Below are 15,747 nucleotides of genomic sequence, written 5' to 3'. Positions count from 1 at the left end.
CTAGTGACAGGCAGCCTACAGGGCCAAACAAGTGACAGGCAGCCTACAGAGCCAATCAAAGTGCAGGAATCTTGTACTTTGAAGCTACTGGATCCGCCAGGCTCTGGGTGGGTTCAGTGGAGCGCTCGTTAAGAGTAATGAAGCGCCCTTTACAGTAGCTAATCACAGCGTAATTTCACTGCGCACGCAATGCCTGCATGCAATTATAACACTCTCTGCACTCATTAAGCTGCGCTGCTGTAGCAGCGCAGCTTTGTGAATCAAGCCCAATGTATTTTAAAAGCAGATTCTTAAGAACAAAGATTAGTAAACACTGCAGCTAGTTTACTATCAGTATAGCAAGGTGAAGCAGCTAATACTGTACATACTGGTGGAGGCATGCCAGTATTCTAAAACAGGGATAACAATTATTCAAGTATACTGCGTCATTGATCAGGGCCCCGTTTTGAAGCCATTTTAATTAAGCACACTTAAATAAATACGCTAACACTTTAAAGCAGGGCTAATGTCAATTAAACATAGCAGTAACGCATATAAGGTGTATTAGGTGTTAGTGCTGGGCAGGAAATTCTCCTAAAAATCAAATCTCTGCTGAACCTATTAAGTGAATGCCAAGCCAGGAAATGAAAGCTAGTAACAACTAATCAATGAACCAATGGTGTTTAATAATCTGAGTTAACGCGGAATATAACCCTGCATTTCAACTTTGCTCTTAAACATTATTTACAGCATATTATATGCAACCAGCTTTTTTTTTTTTTTACTAGACCAGCATTGGGAGGATTACACACAGAGCTTTAAAGTTCCTGGAGAGAACTGCTCCCAGCAGCCAAAGTTTAGATAGATACATTTAAGCAAAGCAAAATGTAACAACTGTGGACTGTGACTCACTCTCCCTGATTGTGCAGCAGCTGGAGGACTGCCAAAGAGTGTGTAACATTCCTCACTTGTCACATTTTGTTTACTTAAATGTATTATCTAAACTTCGGCTGCGGGGAGCAGTTCTCTCCACGGAACTTTAAAGCTCTTTGTGTAAACCCTCCAATGCTGGTCTAGTAAAAAAAAAAATGCTGGTTGCATATAATATGCTGTAAATGATGTTTTAGAGCGAAGTTGAAATGCATGGTTATATTCGGCTTTAAAGAGACACTGAAGCGAAAAAAAAATGATGATATTATGATTTGTATGTGTAGCACTGCTAAGAAATAAAACATTAAGATCAGATACATCAGTCTAATTGTTTCCAGTACAGGAAGAGTTAAGAAACTCCAGTTGTTATCTCTATGCAAAAAAGCAATTAAGCTCTATGACTTTCAAAGTCGTGGAGAGGGCTGTTATCTGACTTTTATTATCTCAAGTGTTATTGAACTAATTACTTTTCTTCTGCCAGAGGAGAGGTCATTAGTTCACAGACTGCTCTGAAAGAATCATTTTGAATGCTGAGTGTTGTGTAATCTGCACATATTAGATAATGATGCAATGTTAGAAAAAACACTATATACCTGAAAATAAAAATATGAGAATATTTTCTTTGCTGCTAAACTTCTAGTAATTATTCATAGTACACAACCAATTCATTATATCATATATTTTTTTTCACTTCAGTGTCTCTTTAAAGGACCTCTGTCGTGAATATCTGAAAATTTAAAATACATGTTAACATATACAAATAAAAAGTACTCTTCTGGAGTTAAATGAGCCATAAATTACTTCTCTCCTATGTTGCTGTCACTTACAGTAAGTAGTAGAAATCTGACATTACCGACAGATTTTGGACTAGCCCATCTTCTCATAGGGGGATTCTTTGGGTTTTCTTTATTTTTAAAAGCACTTAATGAATGGCAGTTGCTCCGTCCGTCCGTCCAAGTGTACGGTGAGCAGGGAGGCTGTCTCTTTTGTATAAATCTTTTTCAGGGAATGTCTTTATAAAGAATAAAGGCCATGCTGAGAATCCCCCATGAAGAGATGGACTAACCCAAAATCTGCCGGTAATGTCAGATTTCTACTACCTACTGTAAGTGACAGCAACATAGGAGAAAAGTCATTTATGGCTCATTTTACTCTGGAGGAAATATACTTCTTATTTGTATGCGTTTTAAATTTTAAGAATTTTTGCGACAGTTCCTCTTTAAATATTCAGTTCCGAAAACTAACACCCCCCCCCCCCCCAACAGTCTAGACTAGAGGGATGTCACTTTACCATAATAGTATCAAAATCTGACTTGAAACCCAATTGCAAGATTCCATCCCCTCCCTTCCCCCCGCTTTATGCTTTTTCTGCATAGGTGCAGAAGATAGCGGATTAAGCAGAAAAGGACCAGGAAAGGGCGTGGCTGTATCACTAAATCTAATTGACTTCACTAACCCTTTAAGGTAAATTGGCAACACTTCAAATGTTCTAAGACCGCATAATATCCAACATTACCATGTGGTAACATTTCTGGGATTCGCTACATAATCTCTTTAAGAGAAAATCCCAGACAAATCTCAAAATATTAACCACTTCGCATCCAGACCTTGTTTCCCACTTATGGACCAGAGCAGCTTTGACAGTTTAGCTATGTCCTTATTTAATCAGAAATAACTTTATCCCTACTTATGACACAGAACTGAAATATATATTGTTTTTTCAAGACAAACTAGGCTTTCATTGTATGCCATTTTTTCCCACGAACAATTTTGTTTTCTATGAATTTTAATGGGAAAACAAGGGAAAAAAATACAAAACACATTATTTCTCAGTTTTACCAATTCACGTTTAAAAATAAAAAGTGCTACTGTAGTTAAAAAAACACAAATTTTGTTTGGCTATTCTTACCGCTTATCACAAAACTTAGATTATGTTCCCGTCACAATTTATGGTGAAAATATTTGATTCTGAAATAATGCTACAAAGTGTATTTTTCACTATGAACTGAGAAAATAAAAGTAATTTTAATGGTAAAATCAATCTCATTCGCTCAGGAAACACATATTCCCGTTCACCAATTAGTGCTGCATCAGATAGTGCCAGAAATGTGCACAGGAGCAAGCCCAATCCTGCACAGCACTGCTTCTGCTACAAGACGTATTATCCACTGACTCGTGGCCTAGATGAAGTCACAGAGGATGTAGATATACTGCAGTGGTGGATAAAGTGGTTCAAAAAGGCTCCTTCAGAAAATCCTTAACAGACCTCCCGTAGTGAAATCTTTGACTTGTGAGCAAAACAATCACATACTTGCACTAACAAGGTGACCGAAGAAGTGGAGCTGCACATAAAAACCCAAGACCTGTTTTATATTTTTGATCCTGCCTTAGAAAGAAACTGGAATTTCCTTGGTTGCTAATGACGATATCCCACCCTCTCCTTGTCTACCATGCTTACAGGATGTGTCCAAGTGCTAGTGTCCAAGGCTGTTTGATACTAGCTAGTCTGACATATTTCTGAAGCCTTTGAAATTATGTTTTTCCTGTGTTTACGTTGCACTTCAACATAATGCAACATGTCCTATTACGCTGCGTTTTAAGTGCTTCTGTTACTGTAGGCAACGCAAACACAACTCAAACGCAAAGTCAACCACAACCACAAAAGCAAACGCATTGAAAAGATACATTTGCTTCTGAGGCCAAAGAACACTTACGCCAAAAGTGGCCACATATACATGATCAGATTACCAAACGACCAATTAAAAACAATTTATAGAAAAAAAAAAAAAGAAACAAATTGGTAAGGAAAAGACTGCATTATTCCAGTGAATCCAGCGAATAATTTTGATGACTGACACACTCTAAGAACTAAGTGGGAAGAAATTACCAGTGAGACTTGAAAAATATTCAGCAATAAGTCCTTGGGAGAGAATAGGTTAAGGGATTTTACTGGCGGACCAAATGATGAACATACCACTCGCTGTTTTTTAAATTACGGTTAATGTTACAAAAGTGTTGTTTAGCACTAGAGGAATTAGCCAGAATTGTAATGTTTAGTAGATCCATGTAGAAAGTGTGATCGCTGGTATATAATGACGGCTATGAGTTAAAAATATGGGGAATGTACTTTGAAGCGAATGACTGAGTGCTGGGCAATCCTAAACACACTCTTTTATAAATAGGCCCTGTAAAGGGTATAAGAAATCTTTACCCTGAAGGATTCTGGGTAATAAGTGAGCCTAGACCTCGCTTGACAGATGTGGAAAGGGAGGGTGTAAGTGAGGAAAAGGGGATGTAGACCAGCTACACAGAGTAAGGATCATTCTCTACGTGGCCTTGTGCACTGTGATAGGATAAAGTGGTATAAGGGGGAGGGATCTAGAATACAGGTGGCGGCAGAGTCCATATTTCTCCCAGAGACATTGTAATCCTTTCAGCGTCGTGATCTCTCCAGCAATGAGGGGGTTAAACCTCACGTCACATGACCGTTTCGGCAGTCCAGCTTCTTCTCTTCGGTCACGTGACTTGCAGGAAAAAGGACATTAACCTGGGCCAAATGAAGAGAAAACAAAACAAAACAAAAAAAGGTCGCCTGCCTCCTCTACTCCTCAGCTGGCTTCTCAGAACTGGGACTTGACAGCGATGGGATCTAGGGGTCCTCGATGTCGAGGAACTCCTGCTTGGGTGGGGCGGTGCCCCGGTACCAGGAGCAGGATCCGTCGCTGCGCTTGATGCAGGCGTAGTGCTTGGCCTGACGTCCATGTATGCTCTTCTCTGTCATCCAGTCTGTCCAGAGACACTCGTCTTGCGAACTGACGTAGCAGGGGATGGAGGGACAGCGAGAGATCTGTATGAAAATAGAGAAGGGAGAGTTAGACTCACTTAACGGGGGAGTGCCGAAAGTTCAAACAGTCATTGGCCACAATTCCGTAAGCTTATCTCCTCTCTTTAAGAATGGTTCTGAGCTGTTTTTACTGTCACCATGGTAATACATCTTGTAGTATTCACTAAGCAATTTACCTCAGGCAAACCTTAAAATAAGGATTCTCTCCTTACGTTAAGGAGTGATTCCTAAAGTTAACGACTCATTTCTTAAATTAACGAATTAATACTTTAATTAACGACTGAATCCTGAAGACAGGGTGTTAATTCACAAAGAATGCAAATTATAACAACTGTAAAGTGCCTGAGAAAGTATCACCTGGCCTGAGCTGTCGTTAAGTGGGCTTCCGTTTGTCTCTGTGTTTTCTTTTTAGGGTGTCTATTCACCCTCCCTTGCTACAGGTGTAGATCAACGTCCCATAACGTTGCACTGCAAAGAACAGTGCAACGCTGCAATTTTGACACCCTGCTGGAAACTATTGGAAATTGATGTGTAGTGTATGGTAGGATTCGATTCTTTCCTGAATTGATTCCTTCCAGAAAATAATCAATCATTTGCCAGATCGGGTGGCAATCTCTAAGTGTATGGCCAGCTTAAGTCGCCAGAAAATTATACCTAACTAAACTATTGATTAGAGGCAGGTTAGTGGTAGATTCAGTATATTTAGTACAATCACTTAAAACCTAAAAGTCAAGTCATGTTGCTTTTATTTGTCCTGGATGTGCTTGGCTCACTCAGATCTAATCCTCTAAGATCCATGGTTTGGGTTCATTTCAAAAGAAAGATATTTTTTTCCCTCTTTTGTTTCATTTTGAAGCTTGTAACGCTACGGAATTTCTCACTTTCAAAGTGCTTACTTCTTAAACGCTGGCTGCTGACGCCGGGCTATAGGCAGCCTCTTGGACTGGGAACAAAATGTTCCGATTAAGTCTGGTCTGGCTGGGAAAAGCCTCTCGTCACATGCTTTTAATATCGGCTAAGTGGGTTCTTGCAAACATTTGTGTGTAATCTGAGCTGCGCGTTCGCAGAAATGGCTTCCTCCTCGGCAGCAGCTTGCTCCATGGGAGAGCTCTATGCCGTTTTTTGGAGGGGGAGGGATGGAGTTGACTCACGGACATCTGACCCCGCACAGGAAGCTGAACTATACGTTTCTCAGAGCTTCCCAAACCAGGCTGATCTTCTAAAAATAAGTATAAACACATGAAAGTTTGGTACGCTCTGCAAATTTCCTGCGACTACCGACATCTGGGAACAACTGCAATGTCAAGCTAAGCTTCTAGATTGTAAGCTCTTAAAGTGTACCCGAGGCGAAATAAAATAAAAAGCATATCTAAGAAGAGGGAAGCCTCTGGGTCCTCCTGGCCCCCACCGTTGCTGCGTGCAGACTCCCAGAACATTCGCCACCACGCTCCTCTTCATGCATTCAGGGCGGCCGTACTGCACCTGCACGTAAGTCGGCCGCTCCTTGATTGGCTCATGTGGGCAATCATGGAATAGGGGGAGGAGCATTAACAGCTTTCTCTCCAGTAAAAGTGCACTACCGTCTCAACAAGAAATAGAACTATAAAGGTGCCCACTAATGATACAATCTTGATTGTAGAATCTTACCAAATCTATGTAGCAGATGGGTAAACTGAGTGAATATACTTGAAAGGATACTTTAGGCAATTCCCTTATATTACAATTAGAGAAATAAGATTGTATCATGAATGGGCACCTTTAGATCTGGCAAGTGATGAATCGCTCACCAATCAATAAGCAAATAGGTAGTAGGGATCGATATACAACCATGTCCTCTCAATCTTGATTACGTTGCAGCAGAAATTGACGGAAATGCTGATGTTGTGGAATAGAGTACAACATTCTGCACCTGTCTATCCCCAGTTACTCCATGAAAATCAACTGCCTTCATCCAATCATTCTTTTTACCGACAAACTGTCCAGAATCATTTGGAACAATGGACCCATGGAGGCAACTGCAAATCAAGTCAGAATACTTCTTATTTTAAGTGGGAAATGGTAGATAAAGTAGAGATTCAGATTATTACTGCCCATCCATTCCTGAATCTCTAGGGTCATAAGGTTTTTAATGTGTACAATAAAATATGTAACCTCTTACCTTACACTCACAGCCCATCTCATATCTCTGGTTCAGACTCTTCTTCTGGGTTTGGGTGAGAGAGTCCCAAGGGTAGATGAAGTCACAAAGTGTGATATGCATTTTCCCAGTACCCTCTGCTTTACCTATATGACAGGAAGGGTTCAAGATGGTTACCATGTGCCACACATTTGAGACAGGAAGGGTTCAAGATGGTTACCATGTGCCATACATTTACAGATATAAACAATCATCAAGGTTACCATGTACCACACATGTATGGATGTAAACAATCATCAAGACTGAGCATTGGGTCCCTGGGTTCCTAGGCAAAGCCTGTGCAGGGCACAACCATTTAGTTCAACTCAATCAAGAGCTAAGCATTGGCAGCCAATCAGAAGTTGCTAAGAAGGGAAATCACATCCTACAGGGTAAGCATTTGAGCATTTCTGTGCTGATTTCAGCAAACCATTAATGCTACATTTGGCAACTTAAAAATGGTGCATCTATCTTTTTGAGCTGCAAACATCTGCAGCCGTGTGACCTCTGCTTGGAGTCTCCCTTTCTGAAGACACTGCTCATCTTCACAGTAGATAGTAACAGGTGACTGGCCAGAGGTCCAATCACAGAAATGACTGCACGAGGAAGGCTTACAGGTTTACTGGACATCATTAGTGCAGGTCATGGCACTACCAGGTGTGGGGCAGCCTCTAGCATCTCCTATTGGTCTCCTAATTGTCAGTATAGCAACTTTGGCTTGGGTACACTTTAAAGGAGTTATCAGGGAAAAATTTAATAAGTGCTACTTACCGGGGGCTTCCTCCAGCCCCAAGCATGTCCCTCGCTGCAGCTCCGTCCCGGTCCCCAGCGATGACGTCAGGCAGACCTCCAGGTCGCGGCGCTGTTAATCACTGCCACGTGGGCCGGAGCGGAGTCCGCGCTGGCTCACGTGGCGGTGAATGACAGCGCCGCTCGAGCAGGCGCTGTACAAGCCGACCTGGAGGTCAGCCTAACGTCATCGCCGGGGACCGGGAGCGAGCTGCGGCGATCGGCTGCAGGTGTAATATCAGAATGGGCAGCCCGGAAGCAGCCTTCCTCACTGAGTATCACGCATGCTCAGTGGGAAGTTAGACATTATTATCCTGAAATACCTCCGCTTCCGCACCTCCTACACTCCCGAAATTTTCAGGGTAGGAAGGGGACCCCCCGATCTAGCTCTGTGCTGAATTGCAGCCCCCGAACTCAGCTGGTTCCCGAGACTGATTACAGCAAACCTATCTCAGGAATCAGCGGAACTCGGGGGCTGCAATTCGGCACAAAACTAGATTGGGGGCTCCCCTCCCTACCCTGAAAATTTCGGGAGTGTACGTGCTGCGGAAGCGGAGATATTTAGGACGTTTTACGTGGCTGCACGATTTAATGGGGCGCAAGCTCCTACTGCGCATGCGGGGTTGCCCATTCTGTCACTACACGGGCAGTGCTGCGGCGAGGCACATGCTGGGAGCTTGGGGCTGGAGGTAGCCCCGGGTAAGTAGCACTTATTTTATTAAATTTTCCCTGATAACTCCTTTAAAAGGAAATAAATATGGCAGCTTCCATAGGTCTCACACCCCCAGGTTCCTTTTAATGACAAGGAGATGATGGCTGTCTATAAATAGACGGACGTGTCTTATTTTGTTCTGCTGCGATGTGGGCTGAGCTGTAATCACCACTTTCTAATCTGGCCCCTTAGCAATGCGCAATAAGCTGCACTGAGACACAGGGAGTCGGCCACTGTTGTTTTCTTCTCCTCCTGGGCAAAGAAAAACAATCTGCATTTGTACAAATATGGTAACAGTCAAGCTGACTTTGTTTAGGTACTTTTTTTCTGCTTTTCTTTTTAGTTACATACACGGATGTTTCTACATCGCGCGGGATGATTGAGGAAGGTGTTTTGCCATTGTTTGTTTCCTGAATAAATTCAGTGGTAATTCTGAAAAAAAATCACTGGTAATTCTTCTACATTTACTTAACTGCCATCCTGACAATGACTGAACACTTTAGAAATGCAAACAAAGCAGAGGGGACATTTAAAAAAAACACAGCAAGTAATGTCCCTCACAAGCTTAGAGGAACTGTAGTAAAAAAAAAAAACATACCAGTAATGAAGAAAATTGCTTAGTGTTTACAATATTAATTTATAGATTATTTAGTCAGTGTTTGCCAATTGTAAAAAAGTTTCCTTTCCCTGATTTAGGCCCAGTGCACACCAAAACCGCTAGCAGATCGTCAAAACGCTAGCGGTTTTGGGAGCAGAGAGCAGATATTTGGCCGGGTGCACACCAAGAGGATTTTGTATGCGATCCACCAGCCGCATCAGCCAGTGAAAACGCTTGGCTATTGTATTTCAATGTGTGGTGCACACCAGCGGTTTGAGGTTTTTTAGCAAACCGCAAACGTGCAGCAGGAGGCGGCTTGGCAAAAACCTCAAACCGCCGGTGTGCACCATCCCATTGCAATACATTAGCCAAGCATTTCTCCAGGCGGATGCGGCCGGCGGATCGCTCCAAAAACCGCTCGGTGTGCACTGGGCCTTACTTTCTGAAATGTATCACTGGTGGTGACATCTTTAGTTCTGCCAGGTGATCTGTATGGAATGTTCGTTACTGAGAGTTCTATGCACAGAGGGAGATGCTGCTTGCTTGGCAGTTGGAAACAGCCATTATTTCCCACAATGCAACGAGATTCACAGACCGCAAAGTGTCAGGACTATAGCCATGACATCACACTGTGGGAGGGCTTTCACCACAATATCCACAATATCAGCCATACACAACCCCCCTCCCCCCCCCCCCCGATAATTTATTCCAGGAAAGGAAAAAAATTCTCATGGGAAAGGGGGTATCAGCTACTGATTGAGATCAAGTTCAATCCTCGGTTACAGTTCCTCAGCACCCAACGTAATGATTCTGGTTATCTTGGCCAACAATCAGCCAGCAGCCAGTGATGGAAAGCAAAGGAGTCAACAATGCAGGAAACCCCCTACACTGAAGGAGATTGGGAACGTCTGTAGAGACTTCAAGTCCAAAACCATTGTGAATGGATGTTTTGGCTTTCAAAAGTTTAAATGTCTGAATGTCCTGCTGATGGTGTGTTGGTTTTATAAATATAGCGGTGCTGCATTTTCTTAAAGAGGAAGCATAGTGAGTTGTTTTTTACCTTTGTATCAATTACAGTATGTTTGTTTCAGAAATCTTTAGTACTAAGAAAGAGATTTTTCTGCTCAATGAAGAGTCCGTCATCCTTTTACAGTCCTGAGTCAAAGCTCTGGGTTTGCACCAATCTCAATTTTTTTCAGAGATTCTTTATCCAGCCCTCCAGGGGTCTAACTACAAATCATGGGGCCCCACAGCAAAACTTTGATTGAGCCCCCCCCCCCCCATGTTCACAGCCTTTCCCTTGCCAATCCCTGGTGACCCTCACAGTCTGGAGGTCCATCTCACAAGGGTCATAAAACAAGTGTGGCCATCATAATCTTCACACCCATAACAAGTGTAGCCACAAAACCACCTGATCTGAAGGATGGACCCCTTTATCAGAGGGAGTGAAGTAGTAGTTGGGGCCACCTTACAACTCTGGACCCCCTATAGTCACAGGGGCTGCTCCCCTGTAGTTACGTCCATGCAGCCATCTTAACCTGGTTGCCATCTAGATTTTTCTCCATCATTTGAAACACTTTTTTAGGATATCTGTCTCCTCCTAAACGCAGGTGATGGCCGGTGAGGCCACCTCAGATGTTACAAGATCCACCATTTCAAGCATGAAAAAAAGCTACCTAAGGTAAGCACAGAGGTATGTTCATGCTGGATCTACAGACATCTCTGTGTTGTCTGTTCCTCTTCTCATCTCACCTGGTCCCCCGTAATCACTTCTTGAAAAGTTTACTTTTGACTTAAGTCGAATTTTTAAACAGGAAGAGGCGGGCTTGCGGGGATGTTTCCTATCACCCTCCCATTCCCCACCCCATTCATTCCTCTTCCTGTCTGAAAATGTGACTTTAGGCAAAGTCAGTTTTGTCAAGGAGTGACTGGGGAGAAAGAGGAGACGAACAGAAAATGCCCAGAGGTACGTGGATCTAGCATGGACATAGCTCTGTGCGTAGCTTAGGTAGCTTTACCTTAGGATAGGTATCCAAACCATATGGTCTGAATCCAACGGCTCCCCTTGATTTCCAGATACCAATACAGTATTAAGATATCACATTTCCTTAGCCTGTATCCTGCTCTAGTGTTGTGTTGTTAGAGCCCAAGACGTAAGGTGGCCACACACTTTTCAGAAAATTGAACGGTGTAGGGTAGGTTGTCAATTTCTTGATGTACAGACCCAAGCAATTTTTCAATAACACACACTTGTGTATGGTATATTGGTCAGATTTTTCAAATGTTACAATCAATCAGAAGAATTAATGGCCACGCTCCATACAATTTTTTATATTTCTTTTCAAACTGAAAATTACAATCAATTCTTATGAGTAATTGTAACCTTTGAAAAATCTGACCAATGTACCACACACACGTGTGTTCAATTTTACTCCAATTATAAAAAAATAAACAAAGACTGAAAAAAATTGCTTAGGTCTATACATGAATACATTGACAATCTACCCTGCACCAGACAGGCAGGCCCTGTATCGGCTTCAGACTGGGAATGGGGCGGGATTTCAGTCTGCTGCACATTGTCATGTGCAACCCGGGTGACTGGTTGGAGGGTCTGAGCTCTGACTTCTAGGAATCCACCCACTGTTCTCCAGAGGGTTGGCTCTCATCATGTTGTTTACTAATTCATATCTTCCAGATACCAAAAAAAATGAAATATGTTGCCAGTCCTGCTCATGCCCACAGGCTTCCGATCCGGTGAAATGTAACATGTACAGACTGTATGGTACAACCACCACTATGCACACTAACGCCATTGGATGCCCACCTGCGATAAGGTACTCTTTTTTGCCCCCGGTTTCCAGCGTTACCCCGCACACAGCAGAGGAAGACGCGGTGTATATGTACTGGATATCCTCAGTGGGCCCCTTGAACATCTGTAAAGCAAGAACAATAGAAATTGATAAAAAAAGTCCAACAAATCAGATATATACAGATTTGTTCTAGGCAATGAGCTAAAACCGTCCACTAACTAGTTAAATTTCTCATATATTCCAGTGGTAAAATCTCTGGCCTTTATAGCCATGTACCCATGCACGATGCCCGCTGCCCAAAACCATCTTTCACAATTTTTTATCTTTTGCTGCAAGGCCCGTTCAGGCTGTCAATGGTGCCATGTGTCAGAACCGGCTAGAGGCAGCTGTCGGCTACAGAATAAGGCCATGCCATAGTCTTATGTTATTAGAGAGATCAGACACAAGAGACAGTGCTTCCTCTTTTAGGGATGCTACATTTGAAGGCTTTAGCTACTGCACACCCTTCTCCTTATTCTCTTTTTACCCATTTGCATAAGTGGCATCAGTCCAGGTTTTTGATGTGCGAGTTCCCTTGTGCCGAGGGTAAGAGCCCAAATGCATGCTCCCAATGAGGTACAAAGAAAATCACCACAAAGGGTCCTTCGAGAGCTGTACTTGGTGTCTTCTCTTTGGTAATGGGAGAAGATATCAGTACACATTATAGTTTCACTTTTATGGTTCCCGGATTTAAACCGCTGATGGAGTTCAAGGGGTGAGGTCCTTACCAACCAAGCTACTTCGATGATGTTGGTCAGGTTGGATGATTTTGTGAATAAAGTCTTATACCGCGTTTATTGAGCTTTCTTTCTACACTGGAGGTAGGAAATTCTTACCATGATTGTTTCACATACACGGAGCATGACTTGTATCCCATCCTAGCAAGTATGTGTTGTGGAGCCCAGGGCTGTAGAGTCGGAGTCAAGGAGTTGGACCAATTTTTGGGTACCTGGAATTTGAGGTTTTATAAACTGAGGAGTCGAGAGTTGGATGATTTTTTTATACCAACACTATAGCCCAAGGCAAGTATTAGACTAAGCAGTCGGAGTCAAGGAGTCCGAGTCAAACAATTTTAATTTTAATAAAAAAAAAAAAAGAATATTAAAAATGTGACCCATCAGTTCACATTTTTTACACTAAAGGAGGCCACACACCATACAATTTTTTAAATACCTGTTCAATTCAAGAATAGCAATCAATTTCTGTGACTGATTGTAACCATTCAAAAATCTGACCAATATACCGCACACATATGTTCAATTTTTCCCCAATCATTAATAAAATAATTGAAAGCTCAGAAAAAAATTATTGTAACTGTACATCAAGTAATTGACAAACCATCACACACCAAACAATTCTTGATAAAGTTGGTCTGAAATTTCCAACATGTCCAATCTCCAAAAATGGGAAATTCGATCGGATTTATCGATCGAAAACAAACAAAGAAAAGCTCTCGATTTTTTGGGACAACCGATCGAAATGATCGAATTGGTGAAAAATTGGATCTTTTAATTGTATGGTGTGTGACCACCTTAAAGTGGTCTGAAACTCTGACATGACATTCAATAAAAATGTGTTTTCCTACTTTTTATTACTCATACAGTTATCATATTTGCTTTTGTGCACACGTAATATTGTCTGTTTACATTCCAAAGTGTAGTTTTTCTTGCCATGAAAGCTGGCATTGCATTTCATTGTTTTTCTATTATAACTGCTTTTTATTATACAGGTATATTAAAATCTTCTATTGAGCTATTCTGAACTTTGTGTGTGCCTGAAGTAAAAAATATACTGTTATCTTCAGTTTGGATGCAGATTTGAAGCCGAATAGCAGGAAAAAGTGCTTTGTTTAACCAATGTAGCAATGTTCTTCTAGAATTTTTTTCTGGGATAGTAGCTTTCAAGCTGTGAGGAATCTTTAAGAGCAAAGTAGAAATGTTGGCTTTCAGACCACTTTAAGACTTGTCAACATCCTCAACACAACAGAGTTACCAAATCTGTGGGGCTGAAATAAGCAGCAAACACAAGCCCCTCCCACATAGTGTAGCGGGATAACCGTTAGTAAACCCAGGGCCGCCAAATGAAGGTATTTCTTCCAAGGTGTGGACAGGATAATGTCTTATTGTTCTCATTGGTCAGTCAGGTCACATGAGGACTCTTGCATCATGATACTTAGCTCAGCCAGTAGGGACCTGGCTCTCCATGGAAGAATGCTGTTCTTATTGGTTAGTCAGGTCAGGTCACATGATGCGTCTTGCATCATGTTACTTAGCTCAGCCAGTTAGGGACCTGGCTCTCCATGGAAGAATGCTGTTCTTATTGGTCAGGTGACATGATGCGTCTTGCATCATAATACACATGCGTGGCCAGACTGGAATCCTAGTGACATACTTTCTGTCTAGCAGGGAGAGTGTCACTGACAAGGGGGCGGTGCTATGCATATGACCCTGTCGGCGCACTCTGGCGCAGGTCATACGTTTGTCATGGCATCCCCCTGCAACGCAAAAAAACGGTGTAAAATTGGCCTCAAGGTTTTTACATAGGGTTGAGCCCTTTCTTTCCGTCATTTCTTTTACTAAATTCCTGATGCTCTGCCAGAAGAGCGGCAGCACCGGGCGGTCCCAGAGAATGTGCTTAAGCCTCCCTGGAACGCTATCAAAACTCCATCACCCTGCTCAGGAATAATCTTTTTAAGCTTTATATGAGCTAAATATCAGCTGAAAGAATTTTAGAATTAACTTCCTGAGTTTAGGTTAGCTATTTCAAAAGAATGGGAGGGTGGCTGGTGCTCACAGGACAAAACGTCCTGGAAAGTGGAGAAGCCCACTAACTACCCTAGCAAGACAAAATAAACAGTGCGCCCCTGACTCCTAAACGTGACAGTTGGCAATAGGATGAAAGTACGGTACTTTATCACGCAGATGTCTGCATTTCTTAAGACGTTTGGTTAAGGATTTTATTCTGTATTATTTAAATAAAAGCAGACATTCTTACGGAAAAACAGTCTGTTTTTGGCTTTTACTTTCATAGAAGAGCTCCCCCTTGTGGCTGGAGGCAGGGGCGTAACTAGGCCCCACCGGGCCCCCCTGCAGAAATTCTGAGCAGCCCCCCCCCCCCCGGGGCTCACTCGGGGACTTTTGGGGGGATGGAGGGGTCGCAGCATGAGGGGAAAGCCATAGCTACACTCGGCGGGCAGGGGGGACGTTCCAGATTAAATTACTGTTTGGGCAGCGGCAGCTACATACCTTCCGTGCGCTCCAGCGTGCGCTCCTCTCTCTAGTCTCTGACGCGACTTCCTGTATAAACAGGAAGAGGGGAGAGCCCCCAGGTGAGGGGGGGCGTTACGCCCCCCTCCCTGCAGAGTGTGGCCATGGATTTCCATACATGCTGTGACCGCTCCAGCCCCCCCCCCCCCCAAAATGGCCCCGAGCGGGCCCCAGGGAGCAGGGGCTGCAGGCCCTATTGTTACGCCAGTGGCTGTAGAAGTTTTGACAGAAGTTACGCAAAAGGTGGAGGAAAGAGAGGAAGCTTAAGAGGAGATGTCCAGAGACCAATGCTCCCTTGATGACGTACAATTGACAAAGGATCCAAATCGGCTGTCTTGATGCCCACCGCTCCTCTCTGTCCCTGCATCCTACTTAAATGCCCCCCGGCAGCCTCTTCCGGGTCGTCCCAGTTGGGCATTACTGTACAGAGCGCGCCCGCGCCCGGGAACGCACTGCTGACAGTATACGCCTGCTCCCCATTTCTCCATCTTAATTCGGCTCTGGTATCCTTTAACCTTTTAGCGGTAATCCCGAGTCAGGCTCGGGATAGCAGTCCGCAGCTCAGAGCGGTAATCCAGTGTCTCAGTGAGTTATATGCAAGAGC

At 43.1% G+C, this 15,747-nt stretch overlaps 1 protein-coding gene across 1 annotated transcript in view; it reads right to left on the bottom strand.

Annotated features, from left to right (window-relative positions):
* Nucleotides 1-2,031: 2,031 nt before the first annotated feature.
* Nucleotides 2,032-15,747, bottom strand: part of TIMP2 (TIMP metallopeptidase inhibitor 2) — a 58,443-nt gene continuing 44,727 nt past the window's right edge. The window contains exons 3-5 of the mRNA XM_068262061.1: nt 11,853-11,961; nt 6,912-7,036; nt 2,032-4,756 (exon numbers count right to left, since the gene is read on the bottom strand). Of these exons, the coding sequence (XP_068118162.1) occupies nt 4,559-4,756; nt 6,912-7,036; nt 11,853-11,961 (432 nt within the window). The 3' untranslated portion in view covers nt 2,032-4,558. The remainder of the gene's footprint in view (nt 4,757-6,911; nt 7,037-11,852; nt 11,962-15,747) is intronic.

This window comes from Hyperolius riggenbachi, chromosome 12 (genome assembly GCF_040937935.1).
Source record: "Hyperolius riggenbachi isolate aHypRig1 chromosome 12, aHypRig1.pri, whole genome shotgun sequence".
Lineage (NCBI taxonomy): Eukaryota > Metazoa > Chordata > Amphibia > Anura > Hyperoliidae > Hyperolius > Hyperolius riggenbachi.
The sequence above is the reverse complement of the archived record's forward strand: the minus strand, read 5'-3'. Positions and strand labels throughout refer to the sequence as shown.